Raw genomic sequence first — 18,566 nt, forward strand, 5'->3', positions numbered from 1 at the left:
CTAAACCTCTCTGAGACTCAGTCCCTTTATTTGAGGGTGGGAATACCTTTCTCACAGGTCTGTGGTCAATAGTAAATGAGACCGTGTGTGTGAAGTGCTTAACAGAGTACCTGTCATACAACAGGTGCTCAGTAAATGGTAGCTAGTGGCAAGGTGGGGCCTAGGGTGAGGCAGGAGAGGCACCCAGGGCACAACATTTTAGGGGACACTCTGAGACTTGTACAAGTATAGGGTCAGCACCTGAGAGTGAGTGCCATCTTGAATTTTGCTTCCTATGTGCCTCTCTTGTCTCATGCCCGGGCGGGTGATATGCTGTCCTGGAGGCTTCTGATTGGGTGAGAGAGATCCCTGCTCATCCCAGAGAAGCAGCCCCACCACCTGTAAGGGTCTCCCCACCTGAGGTGGCAGGGGCACCCGCAGGGAGGGCTGGCTCCGGATGAGGAAGGGTGTATCCGGGGAGAGATGGGACTGAGGGAGGAGCCCAGTGGGAAGGCCAAGGGGCTTGCTCACCTGGGGTCCTCCAAGGGCAGGAGCCACCATAGAGCCCTTCCCCTTCGGCCCCTGAGCAGAGGTGGCACCTCAGCCAGCAGGGCTGGACCCCCGCTTCCCTATCAAAACTTTTTAAAACACAAACAGTGTCAAGAGCAGCATTTGCATAAATCTCATTAGAAAAAGTACAAGTTTCATAAATCTTGTGATAAATTAGCGCGATATCATTCTCAACGTGATGTATTAATTTTAGGGCAAAATGAATGGTGCTGTGATCATTGTGGGTAATTATGAGTCTCCTCAAAGAGGAAGTGATTTCCGGAGGGACTTTTCTGGCCTCCTTCGCGGTGGTGAGTGGGAGGTGGAGCAGGGGTGAGGGGAAGGGTGTCTTTCTCACCTGCTTCCCCGTGACACCATTCTTAGTTTCTGAGTATTTTTTCTTGCCGTCGGGAGGTAGAAAAGGAGCCTCTGGGCCTTGGGCTCTGGCTAAGGGATGGGGCACAGGAGGGGCTGGCATTCTGAAGTCAGACCTTAAGGTTCAAATTCCCTTTGAAAAGAATTTTAAATGACTAGGACCTGGAATCTGGCGTGCAGCCAGGCCTGAGACCCACTGGACTTCCCGTCGTTGGCCAGAGAGGGAAGGGACACGCCGGAGATAGCAGCTGGTTAGCAGAGCCTGGCCCCCACCTTCGTGTTCACACTGGGGGTAGGGGCTGGTGACGGGGGGCGGGGTGGGGGGGGTGTAACCGCGGCCTCATTCAGAGCCGGGGGGGTGTGAGCGTTGACTAGGGCACGGACTTGGGCAGGAGGGAGAGTGCCAGGGTTCCTGTGAGCAGGAAGGAGTCAGCACGTGCCTACAAATGTTTGGATAATCTCTTTGTGAGCCTTTAAAGGCCTGCAGTGCTCTGTTTATTTTAATGATAATGTCAAGTTCAATTTGCCGTCATTTTTCCACATTTCCTTTTGTAAAGTTAATTGAACAGTTCAATGAATTGAAAAGTTTCAGGAGAAGGGAAAAAAAAAATACCCACCCCACTATTATCACTGTTATTAAATCTGGTAACTACCGCTTGGCTCTCCGGGCCCCTGTGACAGGACTTCAGCCCCCCTGGGCCTGGGAGCGGAAGAAGCAAGGACTCAGGAAGGTCAAACAGAGCATTCTGGAGTCCCTTTATTCATGGCTGCTTCTTGTTCAGGCTGCTATTCCTGCGCAGAAAGGAGTGTCCAGTCCAGCCCAGACCCTGGCTGTCGGGCCTGACAGGTGAATAGATACCCCGGGTTTCTCGACCAGTATGGGAAGCCTTGGCAGATGGGGCTGGGGTGTCTGTGCCCTTCTCTCCTCCACAGTGCCTTGCACATGGCCTTGTACATGGTGTGGCAAACGGGACCATAGTCTTGTAGGTATTTTAACTGGATGGGACTTAAAGAAATTTTTTTTTAATGTTTATTTACTTGAGAAAGACATGGAGAGGATAGAGAGAGAGAGAGAGAGAGAGAGAGAGCACACAAGTGGTGGAGGGGCAGAGAGAGGGAGAGAGAATCCCAAGCAGGCTCCACAATGTCAGTGCAGAGCCTGACGCAGGGCTCGAACCCACGAACCACGAGACCATGACCTGAGCTGCAATCAAGAGTCGATGCTCACCCAACTGAGCCACCCAGGCGCCCCTAACTGGATGGGACTTTAATGTGGTGTGTTGGGAAGGGTACTGGAAACCCAAGACTGATCTGAGTCTCACTCAGCCCTGCCACCTGTCGTCGTTAGCTGGGTGGCCGCGGACTCGGGACGGAGATGCCCGGCCCCGCTTTCTCCTTAGTAAAATGACTTCACTGGCCTCATCGAGAATGTGAGTGTGGCGCATGTACAGCGAACCCCCCGTCCCCTGCTCACATCAGGTGTCTAATGGATCACAGCGTTCCTTCCTGCTGAACCCACGCAGCCTCGAGATCCTTCCCCATACAGTGCCTGTGCAGCCGCGACCGGGGGTGGCACACGAACCCCTGGCCCATTTGCCGGGCTTGGAATGGATTCTCCCCAAGGACCTGTGTGCTTTCGCCGTTGCCTTCAGCTCCATTGTGGTGTCAGCGGGGAAAGGGAGCTCAGAGAGGGGAATGAGTGCCCCACGATCACACAGGAGGCCATTGCTGTGAGCACCGACCGAGGCAGCCGTGTCAGTTCTATGCCTGACTGCTTCTCTCTGTCTTATTTAGAGGGATTTCACCGAGGCCGTCTTCCTCTCGAACTGTCTTCTGTGCCCTTTGGTCCCGTGTCCCGTGTCCTCACTCCCCCGCCAAGTGCTCATCCTGGGGGTCACAGCCCATGCGTGAACCGGGGCAAAGGGTAGGAATGGGGTTCTTCGTACATATGGACTGTGACCAAACCCCACACCCCTGGCTCACGCTTCCCCCGTGTGCCTGTGAGAGGCCAGGAAAAGCATGTGGTGCCTGTAGCTGTGTCCACTGGAATGTCGACTCCAGGAAGGCAGGGACTTCTGTCCGCTTCGTTCACTACTGTATCACCAGCGCCCAGGACGGAGCAGGTGCTAGGCAGCGTTTGCGGAGTGAACGGATGAAGGACTGTAGACGGCGTCACCGGGGATTAGATGGGTGGCTGAACAATCCCACTTCTGTCATATGCTAGCTGTGTGACTTTAGGCAAGTAACTGAACCTCTCTGTGACTCATAAGGTTACAGGGGCTTAGAGCACATTGATGGCTGCCTCTGGGCCTGGCAGCCCTTGGCAACGATGATTTTATTTGTTCTCTTGTGCCAGAAGAGGAAGAGCTCTGAGTTTCTGGGACTCGGGGCCACGTCCCTCAAATATTTTTATGTCTGATCTTTCCTCTTGGGCTTTATCGCTTTAAAACAACAACGACAGGTCGCTCCTCCTCTTCCCTGCTGCTAAAACTTCTGGTTTATGTCATCCCGCCCTGCTTAATGTCTCCTTCTCTGCTGAATTAGCTTGTCCCCTTGGCCCTCGGACTCCTGTGCGCCCAGGTGAGCCAGCCATCCCTTCTCTGACTCTCACGAGGGACTCGCCATCTTGCTAGCTGGTGACAAGCGGGCTGTGGCAGGGTGATGGAGGAGGGGGGGCCCACAGCCTCTGCCTCAAGGGTACTCCTCTTCGGCCCAGCCCAGTCACCCAGAGGTCCAGGGCGGCCTAAACTATGGGGGGGCCTAATACACAGAGGGGGTCTGGGGGGGTCGGTCTCTGGCGGGTGAGCAGAGGGCAATGCTTAGCTTCTCAGATTAGGGCTTGGATAAAAGGCTTTGCGATAGAAGCCGTGAGGGTGGTGGAGGTGAGTCAGACCGACTAGAGTTCAAATCCTCGTGTGCCACCTCCTAGCTGTGGGACCTTGGGTCGGTCCCTTTACCCCTCCGCACCTCGCTTCTCTCGTCTGCATAGTAGGGACGCTAGTCCCTCTCTGTGGGGTCACGGTGAGAAATAGATGGCAGCGGGAATGAATGAAAACCACTGGGCATGGCGCCTGGCAGCCAGTAGATGCTCCGTGAGTGCTGGTTTCCTTTCCGCCTGACCGTTCGTGCCATCTGCTCTGAGGGGACCGAGCTGCAGGAGAGGGAGAACATGGCCATGGGTTTTGCAGACAGACGGTTCCCTTTATCCAGAGCAAGGGTTTTCTGATGCGAGTGAGGAGGCAGGCCAGCAGAGGCAGTCAGGGGGCCACCTGCCTCTCAGGAGGGGGGGGGGGGGTCTGCGTCAAGGCTCGCTCTGGCTTCCCCTGGGGGGATAGAGCAGGGCCTAGGACCCGCCAACAAACACCCAAAACAAAAATCAGCTCCTCGGAGGTCAAACCAAGTTCAGGCCCCTGGGGTGGGGAGGGGGGTATGAGGAGGAAGGAGCCTGACTGAAGGCAGAAGAATGGGGAGGGTGAACCTAAGACAAATGAGATTATCCGCAGGAATCAAGACTCTTAACAGGCCTGTCTGATCCCAGAGGAGAGACAAATGAGATTGTAGGCTCCAAGGCCAGCCCAGGCTCTGGGGGGCTCGTCCTGGGGGAGAGGCAGAGGGCAGGAGCCCCTGGCTGTGACAGAGACCAACACCAGTGCCGCTGGGCCCCCCGGACCAGGAGGAGAAGGGTGGGCTTGGGGCTTGTGCGGCAGATCCCGTGGCGATGGGGAAGGGAGGGTGGTTATTCTCAGAAAGACCTGGTCGTAACCCATGGCCTGTAATCTGGGGTCAGGGCCCGTCATCTGCTGCTCCTCGACTCAGCCACTCGCCAGGGCACAGCCCTGTCCCTGCCAGGACCCCTGCTTCTCCCGCTGCACAATGGGGGGCTTTGTCTTTTTGGTTCTCACTTCGGCGGTGACTAGCCCTGGTTTCTGAGCTCGTCCCAAGGCTCCACGTCTGATTCTGTCCCTTCTCACTGCCCTGAGCCTGGTAGGAGCCGACTGCAAGGTCTGTGGCCCCTGGATGGGAAGGGCCAGTAGGTCAGGGCTGATGAGAAGTCCTTTTAGGTTTGCTTTCACACGCCTTTGCAGATTGGCCAGCAGTGGCTGCATATGACCAAGTGTTGCAAGGGGTTCTGGAGTTGACTATGGCAACAGAAAAGGGAGCCACGATCGATGAGCAGCATCTGCTTGGGCAAGGGAAGGAACTGGCTAGCTCCTTGGCCTCAGGAGAGGAGCCACAGTTAATCCTGGAGGGGTGGGGAGGCTTGCCAAACACGTCCCAGGACATCAGCCTCTGTCTTCAAGGGGCGATGGCCGTGCTGTGCTGCATGGAGGTACAAACGACGGCCCAGGGAGCGCCGAGGGGAGAGAACCGTGTGACCGGAGTGGCATTTGAGGCACACATCTACAGATGACTGGGACTGAGGGGCAGTGGCGAGGAGGAGCGGCCTTCCAGGCTGAAGGAACAGCCGCACAGCATAGGAGAGTGGAGACCACAGCGTGCCTGAGGGAGGGCAGCTCCCTGGCGGGCCGAGCCCCAGGGACGCAGCGGGAATGTGACTGGCCAGGGGGCTGAGCACAGGTTGGGAGGTCATCGGCCGTCTGGGGAAAGAGTTCGTTGAATTCTGCGGGCGCCACGGGAGGGCTCAGAGCAGGGGCGGCACAGGCGGGGGTTTGTTGCAGGAGGAGGCTGCCGCCGGGAGGAGTGCAGTGTTCCCTGCCCTCCATCCATCCTGTGGCACCCTGTCCGTGTTCGGAGAGCCGACAGCTGTCACCTTCCCCCGTCCAGAATAAGCACCAAGCCTTGCTGCTACCGCGGCCCTGCCTAAGTTTCTGGCCCGCCCCTCGTCTGGCAGGCGAAACTCACAGCTCTCCGGGAGCGCCTGACACGCCACCCCCAGCCTGTGCCCCTCGGTGCAAATAACAATAATAGTAATAGCAGTCATCTCGGCGAGCGGCGTGGGCCCAGCACGGCTGCAGGGAGAGCTGTGATTGTCCAGCCCTTGCCAGGAAGACGGACGTGGCCTCCTGCTGAGGGGCTGAGGCCACTGCGGGGATGTGTCGCCAGCCTGTGCCTCCCAGGCGCATTTGTAGCCTACTGAGTGGATCGCCACCCCAGCCAGGGCCCCTGGATGGGGTCCCTGGCCTCAAGGATGCGGTACACAGCCCCCAGGATAGGGTCCATGGCCCAGGATGGGGAGGATGGGCCCAAGATAGGGTACATTACCTCTGGATGGGGTATAGCGTCACAGGATAGAGTACATGGCCCCAGGTTGGGGTACATGGCCATAAAGGATCGGGTACAGATCTCCTTCTTGAGACACTGGGCCCCCAGCCAGTGTCCCACTATGATTCTGCCTGCGCCCAAGCACTACTAGTTTGGGCATTGTTAGGTTTTGATTAGCCATGCTTTTTCCTGTCCATTAGTATGCATAATTAGGAATTAACTGGCTATACTCTCTCCCTTCCTTGTGGCTCACAGATCTACACAACTTTGGGGACTGTTGTTGCATAGGACCTCCGGCAGTTGGCAGGTCTCGTTCGTTCACCCAGCGGCCCTTGATTGAGCGCCCCTAAGATGCCAGCCCCCGGAGGTACAACAGGGAATGTGACAGGCCAGGCCGCACCCCATGGAGCCGCCATGGGTAGGCTTGTGTGGCAGGCAGGGGGCTGGGGCACGCAGTCTACGGGTCAGGTGAGCAAACAAAATCAGCTCCGAGCAGGGAGAGCCGTGAAGACCGTGACACGGGGTGCAGGGACACAGAGTGACGGGGCTTCTCTTTAGATAGTCTCTCTCTGTATGATCGAGTATTGGAGAAGGCCTCTCTGAGAAGGTAGCCCTTGGACTGAGAGGTGTATAGTGAGGAAGCTGCCAGGGTAGGGACGCTCCCAGCCGAAGGCACAACCGGGGCAAAGGCCCTGGGGCAGCCACAAACTGTTCAGGAACAGAAGGAAGGGCCAGGGAGGGGCAAGTCCAGGGGCCTGTGTGTGATGCGGTGGGGGGTGTCTCAGGCCAGATCGCTAGGGCCTTGCACATAATCCGATTTAAGTTTTGGTTTTAAGTTCTTTAATGGTGGTAAAAATCCACGTAACGGAAAATTTGCCATCTTAGCCGTCTTCGAACGTACAGTTCAGTAGCGTTCGGTGCATTCGCGTGGTTATGTAACAAGTCTCCAGAACTCTTTCCATCTTGCAAAACTGAAACTTTGCACCCGGTGAACAACAACCCCCCATTCCTCCCTCCCCCCCCCCCCCCAGCCGCCGGCAGCCAACCTTCTACTTTCAGAGTCTGTGAATTTGACTACACTCGGTCCCTCATGTAAGTGGAACGATCCAGTGTTTGTCTTTTGTGTGGCTGGTTTCCTTCACTGAGCATAGCGTCCCTTCCTTTTTAAGGCTGAATCACGTTCCGTTACATGTATGCACCACATTTTCTTTATCCATCCTTCCATCGATGGACACTTGGCTGCTTCCACGTTTTGGCTGCTGTGAATGATGCTGCTGTGAGCATGGGTGTCCAGGAATCTCAGGTCTTCAAAGTCCTGCTTTCTACCCATGAGGGTACCCATGAGTGCCCCCGACTCCGGGTTGGGCTGGCACAGAGTGGAGAGGGGCTAGCCTTGCTGAGCTACCTTTCCCCGTGAGGCCGGGGCGGGGGTGGGGGCGGGTGCCAAGAACAGAGAGTCCTCCCGCAGCACACTGATTGAGCCAAGAGCCCGAAGACTGAGCCTTTAAATCATCCTGGGGCCCGAGAAGCTTTTCTCTGCATCTAAAATGTGAGCCATAAACCAGGCTGACTTACAGGCGGTACTCACCGGTCTGCTTGTTTATGGCCGGCATCCTTTCTGATCGGTTGATGCCTATACTGTGCCCATTGTTAAATATTTGAATATCACCCTGCTATAAACCAGTCCCCGGACTTCCTAACCTGGCTGTGCGGCGGGGTCTCTTGTAGGGAGAGCAGGGCTGCTAGTTAAACGTTCACACTCTGGGCTCTCCTCGGGCCAGCGGAGTGAGCGGGGCCTGGGCATTTGTCTTGTTACAGGCTTCTGGATGATGCTGTTGCCGCAATTTTAGGGGGTATTTTATGTGGGTTCCCCCCAAAGCAGTCCTTGTGATGAGGGTTGAAGTGCAAACCGTTTGTTGGGAAGGGATTCTGGGAAGCGGAGGTGGGGAGCGAGGAGGTGAGACAGGGAGAAGAAGCTTGACCAGCTAGACACCCTGCCCCCCTGCCCCCGCTCTGAGGGCCACTGGAGCTTGAGTCCCGATGGGGATCTCAGAGAGCCAGTGTATAATGCGGCCTCTGCACCAGCCCCCGAGGGGTGAGGGAGCTGGAACCATTATCTGCCAACTCTTCATCCGCGGCTTTGCCTCAGTCATTCTTTAAGCGCTGTGGCCAGAAGGCCAGAACCTTCAGGCACAGGGTCCCCAGGCTGGCGTTTGGAGGTCGGGCTGGCGTGTGTGACATTGGGATGTGCTGAGGCCCAGCGGGCAGGGTACCAGTAGCATCGGGTAGGGAGCGCTGCCCGGTTCCCATCTCTCCACCGTACAGGAGGCGCCCAGCCCCGGTGAATCACCGAGTGTCCTTCCTCCCACTGGAAGGAGCTCCAGGCCTCATCCCTTGCTGGTGGGATGCACCATATCATTGGTGCAGTTGCTGTGGAAGATAATTGGTGGGTCCTTAATAAGTTAAATGTAGAATTACCACAGGACCCAGCAATGTTGCTCCTAGGTACGTATTCGAAAAGCACTGAGAAAAAGTGTTCCAACGAAAACTTGTCCACAACTGCTCATACCAGCGCCATTCACAAGAGCCAAAAGGTGGAAACAACCCAAACGTCCGTCCGCGGATGAACGGATAGGCAAAATGTGGTATCTCCATACGATGGAATGTTACTCAGCCATGGAAAGGGATTAATGTACTCATACGTGTCACAACAGGGTGAACCTTGAAAACTTTATTCTGAGTGAAAGAAGCTAGACCCAAAGACTACATCTCAAATAATTCCGTGTATATGAACTATCCAGAACAGGCAAATTCAGAGGGACGGACAGTGGGTTAGTGGTTGCCAGGGCAGGGGGAGGGAGGAAATGGGGAGTGACTGCTTCGTGGGTTTGGGTTTCCTTGGGGATGAGGAAAATATTCTAGAAGCAGATGGTGGTGGTGGTTGGGCCACACCGTGAATGTACCGATATCACTGAATGGTATGCGTTAAAATGGTTAACGATGTTATTTTATCCCAGTTGTACAACAAAACAAAGCCAAACTCCAGGTATTCCAAAGCCTGAGTCGCAGGGTGTCTTGCCAGGAAACAAACGTAGAATGTGGGATGTGTACCCCATGGTCCCATAGCCGGGATGGTTCTCCTGAGTGGCTGCTTCTAGGGCCATTGGGCTGGGGCTGGGCCCCATAGATTGGCCTCTTTCCCGGGTGAATGGTGCAGAGGTTGCTAGAAGCCTCCCTGTTGGAGAAATGAACCCCGTGCCCAGGAGAAGCCAAAGCGAGGCCCAGCTTCTACAGAGTAGCAGAACAGCCCCGGGCGGGGGAGCATGTGCCCAGCTGGAAAATTGCGGGGCGTCTTGTCTTAAATATAATATTAAATCGGCACCTTTAATTAGTACACTTAGAAAAGGTCACTAGCAATTACCTGGGACACAAAGAAGGCGTAAGCAGGCAAGAGCCTGCGAGGAAGCCGAAAAGGACCATTTTGAGCAGCACATAATTGAGGGGAAAATGGATAAAAGTCCGGGAAATTATAGGGTGGGTGACAGCAGTTGATGGCCCCATCCATGTCCTGCCCAGTGCCCCCCTTCTTGGAAGGGTCTGAGCACCAGGCCCGAGAGAGCCATTTGGGATATCAGACCGAGTCATCTGACCTTGGCTAGAGGGCCAGTGTGGTCTTTTCCAGAATCCCCTCGGCTACCAGAGAGCTTGGTCCCATATTCCCCACCTGGGCTGGCCCCTGAAGGCGGTTGGCAAGTGAAGTGTTCACTCCAGGGGGCTGCCATGGGCTCGTAGTGGACGGGCAGGACCTGTCCTCATAGGGAATCTCCCCAAGAAATTGGGAAGTAGATCAGTGTTCCTCAAACTTTGCCATTAAAGGACACTTGAGGGTAATGGAAAGGATATGGGTATGCCTGGAAGTCAGGGGGAGGCTGGAAATTCTTTTATTGCTTTAGGTTATGTCTTTAAAAATAAATTGTTAGACGGGGGCTCCTGGATGGCTCCGTTGGTTTGAGCATACAACGTCGGCTCCGGTCTTAATCTCACGGCTTGTGAGTTCGAGCCCCACATCGGGCTCTCTGCTGTCAGCACGGCGCCCGCTTCAGATCCTCTGTCCCCCCTCTCTCTGCTTCTCTCCTTCTCATGCTCTCTCTCTCAAAAATAAATAAACATTAAAAAAAATTCTCTTCCAAAAAAAATAAACTGTTAGATCGTGTTCCAAAACGTTCCCATTTATTTTAGTATGAAACAATCGCGGGGCGCCTGGGTGGCTCAGTCGGTTGATCATCCGACTTCGGCTCAGGTCATGATCTCACGGTGTGTGAGTTCAAAACCAGCGTCGGGCTCTGTGCTGATAGCTCGGAGCCTGGAATGTGCTTCGGATTCTGTGTCTCCTTCTCTCTCTGCCTCTCCCCCGCTTGTGCTCTGTCTTCCTCTGTCTCTCAAAACTAAATAAATGCAAAAAAAAAAAAAATTAAAAAAAAATAAAACAATTGCTTGCCATTGAACAACATAGATGCCTTGCGAGGTGTTTGGTCTATCTATGACTTCTTCCTCCTTCCTCATCCAGAAAGAGCACTGTACTGGGAGTCTGGAAACTTGGGTTCTAGTTGACTGACTCTTTTTCCCACCATTGTACTTTGAGCAACTAGCTAAATGCCTTCAGCTTCTCCATCTTTAAAATGGGAAGGTTGGACCTGGACTCCCCAAAATGTCTCTGAGGTCATTCCAACTCTGTCCTATGATTTTCCTCCTCTTCCTCCTCCTCCTCCTACCTCTCACCTTCTCCCACTGTCTTGGATGCTGCCATATCCTGCTGTGTTGTGTGACCTTGGAGAGGACACTTTGCCTCACTGATCCTCAACTTCCTAGTCTGTAAAATGGGTAAGAATAACGGCTACTAAACAGAGTTGCTGGGGGTGGGGGTGGTGGGTTTCATGAGAGAACCCATGTGGATGAGCCTAGCACTGTGTCTGGTATATCCTAAGAGCCCAGTGATTGCCCAGTGTCTTCCTTTTCCAAGCGTTCGGCTTCTGGTTAGGGTCTGATAGGGTCATGTTCATAGAAATCCTGCATCTGGAGTTCACATATCAAGTGTTGAGATGTGTCGGGTCGTGGGAAGAAACATGGGCTCTGGACCCAGAATGCCTAGGATCTGAATTCCAGCTCTGCCATTTACTGTGTGCCATGGTTAATTACTTAAACACTCTTTGTTACCTTATGTGTTACATGGGGAGAATAGCAGTAAGGCTCGAATCAGAAAGTCCACGGAGACCCGTTAGCCCACTGTCTAGAATGTGGTTAGCGCACAGAAACCTTAGTTGTCATTGTCATGTTAGAACTGTCCTTTAGAAAAGCTCATTAGCGTTCTTTTCTAGATGACAGTCCCAGAGTTTGCAATCCTTTCTTGCTTAGCTTGATGATCAGAGCTATTCAGTAAACATAAGAATCTGTATTTGGGGAAGAAAGCGTATCTGTTCCATCTTATAGGGGAAACTGAGGCTTTAAAAGCAGTGATTGGCCCAAGGCCATGATTCTAATCTAGCCACCCCTTTGAGAATCAGGCTATAGATCCTCTCTGCAGAAAGCAATACTGTATTCTCAACATTTTGCACAGTTCCTGGAGGCTTGAGGACCACCTGAAACTAAGGTGGCCAGCCAGTCCAGTTGTCTGGGACTCCCGGTTTTAGTATGTGTTCCACCTCCATCCCAGACAAACCAGGGGGACTGCGCACCCTGACTGAAGGCTACTTAGAGAGGGCTGTGATCGCCGGGAGAAGATGCCCTACGCTATCGCTGTAGGCCAGGCATCCTGGGGGCTTCTGGCCAGGGCTGTGATTCCTGGAGAAGATGGACAGCCTCAGTCCTCTTCCTGGGAACAGAAACCTCACCTAAAGCCAGTCCTAGCCTGGAGTTCTTCGAGGCTGGGTCACATCTTCCTAACCTCTGTGTACTCCAGCACTTAGCACAAGGCCAGCACCTGGTCACTGTTGGGTGAATGCCAAGTTTTGTAATCTATTCTGAATTAGAAAGGGTGCTTCCATTTGCAAAAGGCAGAAATCCAGCTCATCTGACTCAAACGAAAAAACAAAAAAGAAGAGGGGGAGGCAGATTTATTAGCCCATATAGCCGAGAAGTCCAGAGGTTACAGCTTATACCAGGCACAGCTGTCTGCACACCCTCAAACTTTCAGGAGCCATTTTTCTGTGCAGCATTTGGCTCTGTTTTTCTCCTTGTTGGCCTCATTCTCAGACAGTCTCCTCCTGGGCAAGCCAAAGATGGCTGCCGGCGGGGCCAATTTAGCAACCCCAGCGGAAGGAAGGCTCCTCCTTCCCAGTGGTTCCAGCACAAATCCCAGGGCTGGCTTTGATTGGCTAGCTGGGGTCACATGCTCCTCCCCGAACCAATCAGTGTGACTAGGGAGATGGAATGCTTCGATTGGCTAAGGCTGAGATATGTGCCCATCCTGGAACAAAAGAATTGAAGGGCTGGCCCCCCATCTGAGCCAGTCGGAGAAGGGGGTCTCCAAATTAAAATCAGAAAAGGGGGGACAGGCACAGGTCACAGTTGTCCATTACACACCTAAAACGTGGTGAATGACACTTCCTGGTTACAAACACATACACAGTGTTGAGTGGCCACGATGGAGGCAGGCAGCCTGAGTCAGAGCCCAGAGATGCACCGGGCTCTTACAGTAATCACCTGCTGGCGGTCTTCTGGGTGGCTTCTCCCGCTGGGATTCAGCCACCTGAGCGAGGTCCTGAGCAATGGACCAACCTGCCATTTTTGCCCTCTGATCTCTCCCATGGCCCTTCCAGGTTCCTCTGTGACCCAGTTGCTGGCCCGCGACATGGACAACGACCCCCTGGTGTTTGGCGTGTCTGGGGAGGAGGCCTCCCGCTTCTTTGCCGTGGAGCCTGACACGGGTGTGGTGTGGCTGCGGCAGCCGCTGGACAGAGAGGTATGACCTGGCCATAAGCCTACCCTAGTCCTTTCCTGGGGGCGGAGGCAGACACTGAGGGAGAGTGGCTCCTCATCTTTAAGGGGCTTTCCTCTGAGGCCCCATTCTCACCTTCAAGTAGCATTTTCCTGCCTAAATGGTGTCCTTCTTCCAGGGCCAGGGAATGGGGTTCGTTGGGGGTGTCCCCAAGCAAGGGGCAACACTGGATGGGTAGGAAGGACAATGAGCCATAGAACGGTCGCTTCATAGTATGCACAAGTCTACCCCCACGAGCAAATGTTCCCCTAAAGGATATTTTCCAGAGATGCGGGAACGGGTGACAAGCAGCCCTTAGCAAATTAAGGTATGAGTTTGAAAACCCCAACCCTCGTTTTCTCCTTACGTTTGATGAAGTGGCCACAGAGATGTCTAGTGACTTGCTCAAGAGCACACAGCGATTTAGAAGCGTAGCCCGGGTTGGTTAGAGCCCAGGGCCCAGGACTCAGGAGCTCAGCGCGCCTCTCTCTAACTCTGCCTTCTCCCCCTCCCTGTCTTCTCTTTCAGACCAAGTCTGAGTTCACAGTGGAGTTCTCTGTCAGCGACCACCAGGGGGTGAGTGTCTCCTGCAGCCCCTGCTGCCCTAGGAGGCAGGGTCCCCAGCTGTTGGGTGGAAAGAGGCTGAAGCCTATGCAGATAGACAGTAAATCCCCACCCTTCTCTTGCCAGGTGATCACGCGAAAGGTGAACATCCAGGTCGGGGACGTGAATGACAATGCGCCCACGTTTCACAATCAGCCCTACAGCGTCCGCATCCCTGAGGTAGGAGCCCCCAGCGTCACGCTTGAGGGACACGGGGTGGGGTGCACGCGGTCGGTCCAGGGCCACCTGGGAATAGGCTGGAGCTGGGGAAAGGGCAGCTTGTGCTCCACTTGTCCTGCCCGCGCCTCAGCTCGGGCACCGGCTCTGGGCAGGTTGCTGACTATGCCAGCACCTCTGAGGGTAGGGACCCGCCTGCTGGCCAAGGAGAAGGGGTGGTGGTAGCCTTAGGTCTGATGGAAGGCCTGCCTTGGACGAGACCCACCACTCCAGCTGGACGCGGGACAGGACAAGAGATGGGAGGGGCAGTGTGACCTCTTTCCTTCCATTCATAGCCAGTGCGGGCCTTGGGCACTTGGGTCGGCAGGCCTGACCCCAGGCTTTCTTGCTGTGGCCAGAACGGGTCCCCCCACCCCCAGGACACAGGAAGCAGGTGGCTCCAGGAAGGGACTCTCTTTCCCTAGCCTTATGCTTGAGCCCCATTGTCTCCCTGAGCCTCTGCTCCTTTGGGTCGTCTGTGTACTCTGTGTTTGCGTGAGCGCATACATGTAAAACCAAGCCGTTGCTGGTAATTGAGAAGTACAAATTATTGCATTACAAACGGTTCATTAATGAGCTGGCTGCTGGCTCCCGATGGTACTAGGGTTCTCGTCGCTTACTGTCCCTCTCCCCGTGACTGATGGCAGTCTTCTGGGCTGGCAGTTAGCAATTCAAAGACCTTGAAGGTGGTGGGGTAAAGAGCTTCTACCGGGTGTCCCTCAGGCCTGCCCTCGGGGCTCTGGGTGGGGCGGCAGCAGTAAAGGGTTGGCATGGGAACGTTGAGAGATGGAATCCACTGGAGACAGGCAGGTCGGCACCACGGCATTAGAGTTCCAGCCCCTTTGTATTCTGTGTCACGGGATCAGGAACCTAGAAGCGTCTTTAGAAAGTATCTGTTCAGTTTGTGGATGAGAAAACTGAGGCTCATGGTGGAACAGTGACTTACCCAAGGTCACACAGCTTTGACTTTGAGCCTCCTGATTCTCTGAGGGCAGCCTCAGATACCCTTAGAGATGAAGAGACCGCGTCTCGTGCCCCCCACGTTCCTGTTCCTGGCCCTCCTTGCTCAGCTGTGAGCCAGTTGTCCTATGCTTGTGCCAGATGGCGGGAAGTGAGGACAAATGTGTGGGTGAGAACACAGCAGAGGCTCCCACGCCCTTCCCCTGATGGGGCAGGACAGGAGGAGGCGAGCCCGTGGTCCCAAGCATGGGGACACAGTGCCCTGAGCTGTGGCCAACGTGTCCGGGACTGCAGCTTGGCTCCGGGCCCCCTCTCATTTGGAAGTCTCCCTAATTTAATTAAGGGGCTCTACGTGCCAGCCTGCACTCTGGGCCCAGGCTCAGAAACCAAGGGCACGGCTCGGAGTTAATGAGCCTTGGACCCATTGCTCAGCTGCCATCCTGGCAGGCATGGCTGCCCTCTGCCTTCCCTCACGGGGGGCAGCGGGCAGCAGCCATGGCAAGGGGACGACAGGTCACATCCCTCGTCCCCAGCCTTTGGGCTGAGGCCAGCCTTTCCCTCACTTGCCAGGAGAGATGTGACCTCCAACGCTGCCCTGCTGGAATCCCCTGGGATTCTCCAAAGGCCTCTGCCTCCAAGGAGAGAGCCTCTTCAGTCATTCATCTATTTAACAAATATTTATTGAGTGTCTGCTGTGGGCTTGGTGCTGTGCCAGACTCTCACTGCACAGAGACCTGGGAGGCCAGAAGAATGTGCAATGACAGGAGCTGGAACTGGAGGCAAGACACCCCAGGCCCAGCCCCCCGCCCCGCTCTGCTTCCAGATTGCTGAGTCTCTGCGGGCACGTCACTTAACCTCTCTGGGCATGTCACTTAAACTCGCTGGGCCGTAGTCCTCCTTATCTAATAAAAACAGAGGACAGACAGGATAAAGTGGCCTGCCTGATGCCCATCTGATGAAGAGAGGGTGGGTTGAGAGGGGCCAGTGACAAGGACACACAGTTCTTGGAGGAAGTCCTGTGGGGTTTACTTGCTCACGTGTAAACATCCCCAGGTCACCTGCTTGGCTCGATACTCGATGCCCTAGTTAGGGCTGCTCCGTGTGGCTGGTCGGGTGTGGTGTCAGCTGGATGGAGGCCTGGCCACTCCTGACCCGAGGTGGCTTGGCACTGACCAGCCCTGGCCCGGTGTGGTCACCCGAGCTAGCACTTAGCTGCCTGACTCAGGCCCCAGCTGGGGTACGAGCAAAGGGCCCGCTGGCTCCCGGCCCAGAATTGAGCTGGGCTCTCCTGCTGGTCTTGAGGTCACCCTGGCAACCTCAGGCCCCTGTCCTTGAGAAGTGTGATATGTGGCGGAGGCCCCACAGATGTGAACGGGATGAAAATGCAAGTCGGAGACAGAGGCGGGCACTGGAGACCCCGTGAGGTGTCAGTGCTGGGGGGGCTGCCAGAGTGGTCAGAGAAATCTCAGCAGGCTTCCTGGAGGAGGTGGGTTTCCAGCTGAATTTGGCCAAGGCGAGCCACGGAGCCCCTGTGTCGCACCGTGGAAGACGTCAAGACACCTGGGGTTTTGTCCCGGCTGTGCCAGCGACCGGCTGGGTGACACTCTGGGCCTATTGCCGCCCCTGCTGGCTTCGATGCCAACAGCTGTTAAACTGGGAAGGTGGACCAGATTCCTTCTTGGGCCGATATCCCGTGGTCTGAGGATGAATCCCAGCAGGACAAGCTCCTACTTCTCCTTCCATACTTCATCATCCCTTAAGGGATGGCAGACGAGCTCCAGGGGCTGTTTCCATCTACTGAGCTCCTCTTGTCGTCACACCAGCTACCTGCACCCCATCCCTCACCTTCGCAACATTCGCTGTCCCCACCCCTAGGAGCACTGATGATTTGGGGGTGTCTTGTGCCCAGAACACAAGGATGGGTGTCAGGAGCATATATAGGGAGGCAAATTCTAAGTTTACAGAAGAAAGAAGTTTCTAATATTGAAACCTACTGCCCAGTCACCCCCCCCCCACAACCCTACCAAAGATGTACTGAGCTCCCCAGCCCTGGAGTGATGCAAACAGAAACGGGAGAACTGTCTCAGTAGTAGTAGAACATTCGGTAGTACTGAGTGTTAGAGAAGGGATGAATCGGAAGGCCGCGCCAGAAGCTCCTGGGGGACTGGTTAGGATGCATAGTCCCGCACCCCTGCAATTCTGAACGTGTTGTTTGGAAAGAGGGGGCCCAGGCTCTGCATTTTTAACAAAGTCCCCCGGGCCACAGCAAGCGCTGGAGGATGACATCGGTGGCCCTCCCCACCTGAGCGTGGAAGGTGCCAGGGCAGCCCATCCTCAGCTGCCTGGAGGCATGACCCATGGGGACCCACGTCCTCAGGCCTGGAATGGGGGCCGGTGGGAGGCCGGATCGAGGCCAGTTACTGCCACTTTCTCTGGGAGCTCATTTGTCCCCGGCCCCCCCAGCCCTGCCCCTCATCCCTCCTGAAGACCCCCCCTGCCCTGGCCCCGCCCCTGCTCGGGAGAAGCCAGACAGGTGTGTTTGGATTTGTTTGTTCTTGGTTCCCCTCCTGCCCAGCCCTCTCCCCTCACTAAGCTGTTCTACATGTAATTATCCATTTTATCAGGGTGAAAGGCCCTGCAATTCACTTGTCGAAGCCCTAACGAGGCAGCGTGGATGCTTTCAAGTCCGTAAAGAAAAGGGAAATCCTGCTAGAATTGGCAACTTAATTCACCAAGCCAGCCTCGACAGACCTCATTAAGTCCCCGTGTATTCATTTCAGGCTAATGGCTGTCATGCTGACTGCTGTTTGATTTGCTGTAATAGACTTTTATGGCGTTCCAATTTGCTCAAACGTGTTTGCCTGTGTCTGTGCCCAGCGGCACTGCTCCGCTACCTCCATTAGGGGCGTGTGTCCGCCTCGCTGACCTTCAGCGCCTCCCCCGTCCACCGTGTCCTCCTGGGGCCACCCCCTCAGCCCTCCAGGTGTGCCCTGGGGAGGCGCCCCTGGGTCCGGGGTGTTCGGGCTGGAGGATGGGTGTGAGGTTAGACGTCAGATGCTGCCAGGTGTCTCCTTGGGTCCAGGAGTCAAGGAGGGCCTCCGTGATCTCAGGGACGGCCGTGTCCTTGATGTTCTAACAAGTTCAGCCGCCTTCGCTGGCCATTCAAGGCTGCTACCCACCTGGCCTCAACCTGCCTTTCTCAACTTACCTGCTGGCTTCCTCCGCACGGATCGGCCCAGGGGCCGATTCAGTGCCTGTGAGCGTGTGTCTGTGTCTCTCTTTTCTCTCGCTTCAACGCACACACATTGTACTGTTCTAACTAGATCCGGAGTGTTTGCTTTCTGCGCTCAGCCTAACTCAATTCTGCCTTCCTTCGAAGCCCGGAGCTGATCCTGAGCCCTGATCTACTGAGCCCTGATCTACTGAGCCCTGATCTACTCAACTTTTTTTTTTATTCTTTTTTTTTCTCTTTGTATTTTTTTCTTTTTTTCTTTTAACGTTTATTTATTTTTGAGACAGAGAGAGACAGAGCATGAACAGGGGAGGAGCAGAGAGAGAGGGAGACACAGAATCGGAAACAGGCTCCAGGCTCCGAGCCGTCGGCACAGAGCCCGACGCGGGGCTCAAACTCACGGACCGCGAGATCATGACCTGAGCCGAAGTCGGACGATTAACCGACCAAGCCACC

General features: G+C 55.1%; 1 protein-coding gene across 7 annotated transcripts in view; it reads left to right on the top strand.

Moving 5' to 3' along the window:
- Window positions 1-18,566, top strand: part of CDH23 (cadherin related 23) — a 416,047-nt gene that overhangs the window by 112,799 nt on the left and 284,682 nt on the right. For all 7 annotated transcript variants that reach the window (XM_045439537.1, XM_045439536.1, XM_045439540.1 and 4 more), the window contains exons 4-6: window positions 12,942-13,084; window positions 13,628-13,675; window positions 13,790-13,882. In XM_045439537.1, the coding sequence (XP_045295493.1) occupies window positions 12,942-13,084; window positions 13,628-13,675; window positions 13,790-13,882 (284 nt within the window). The remainder of the gene's footprint in view (window positions 1-12,941; window positions 13,085-13,627; window positions 13,676-13,789; window positions 13,883-18,566) is intronic.

Source organism: Leopardus geoffroyi, chromosome D2, assembly GCF_018350155.1.
Source record: "Leopardus geoffroyi isolate Oge1 chromosome D2, O.geoffroyi_Oge1_pat1.0, whole genome shotgun sequence".
Lineage (NCBI taxonomy): Eukaryota > Metazoa > Chordata > Mammalia > Carnivora > Felidae > Leopardus > Leopardus geoffroyi.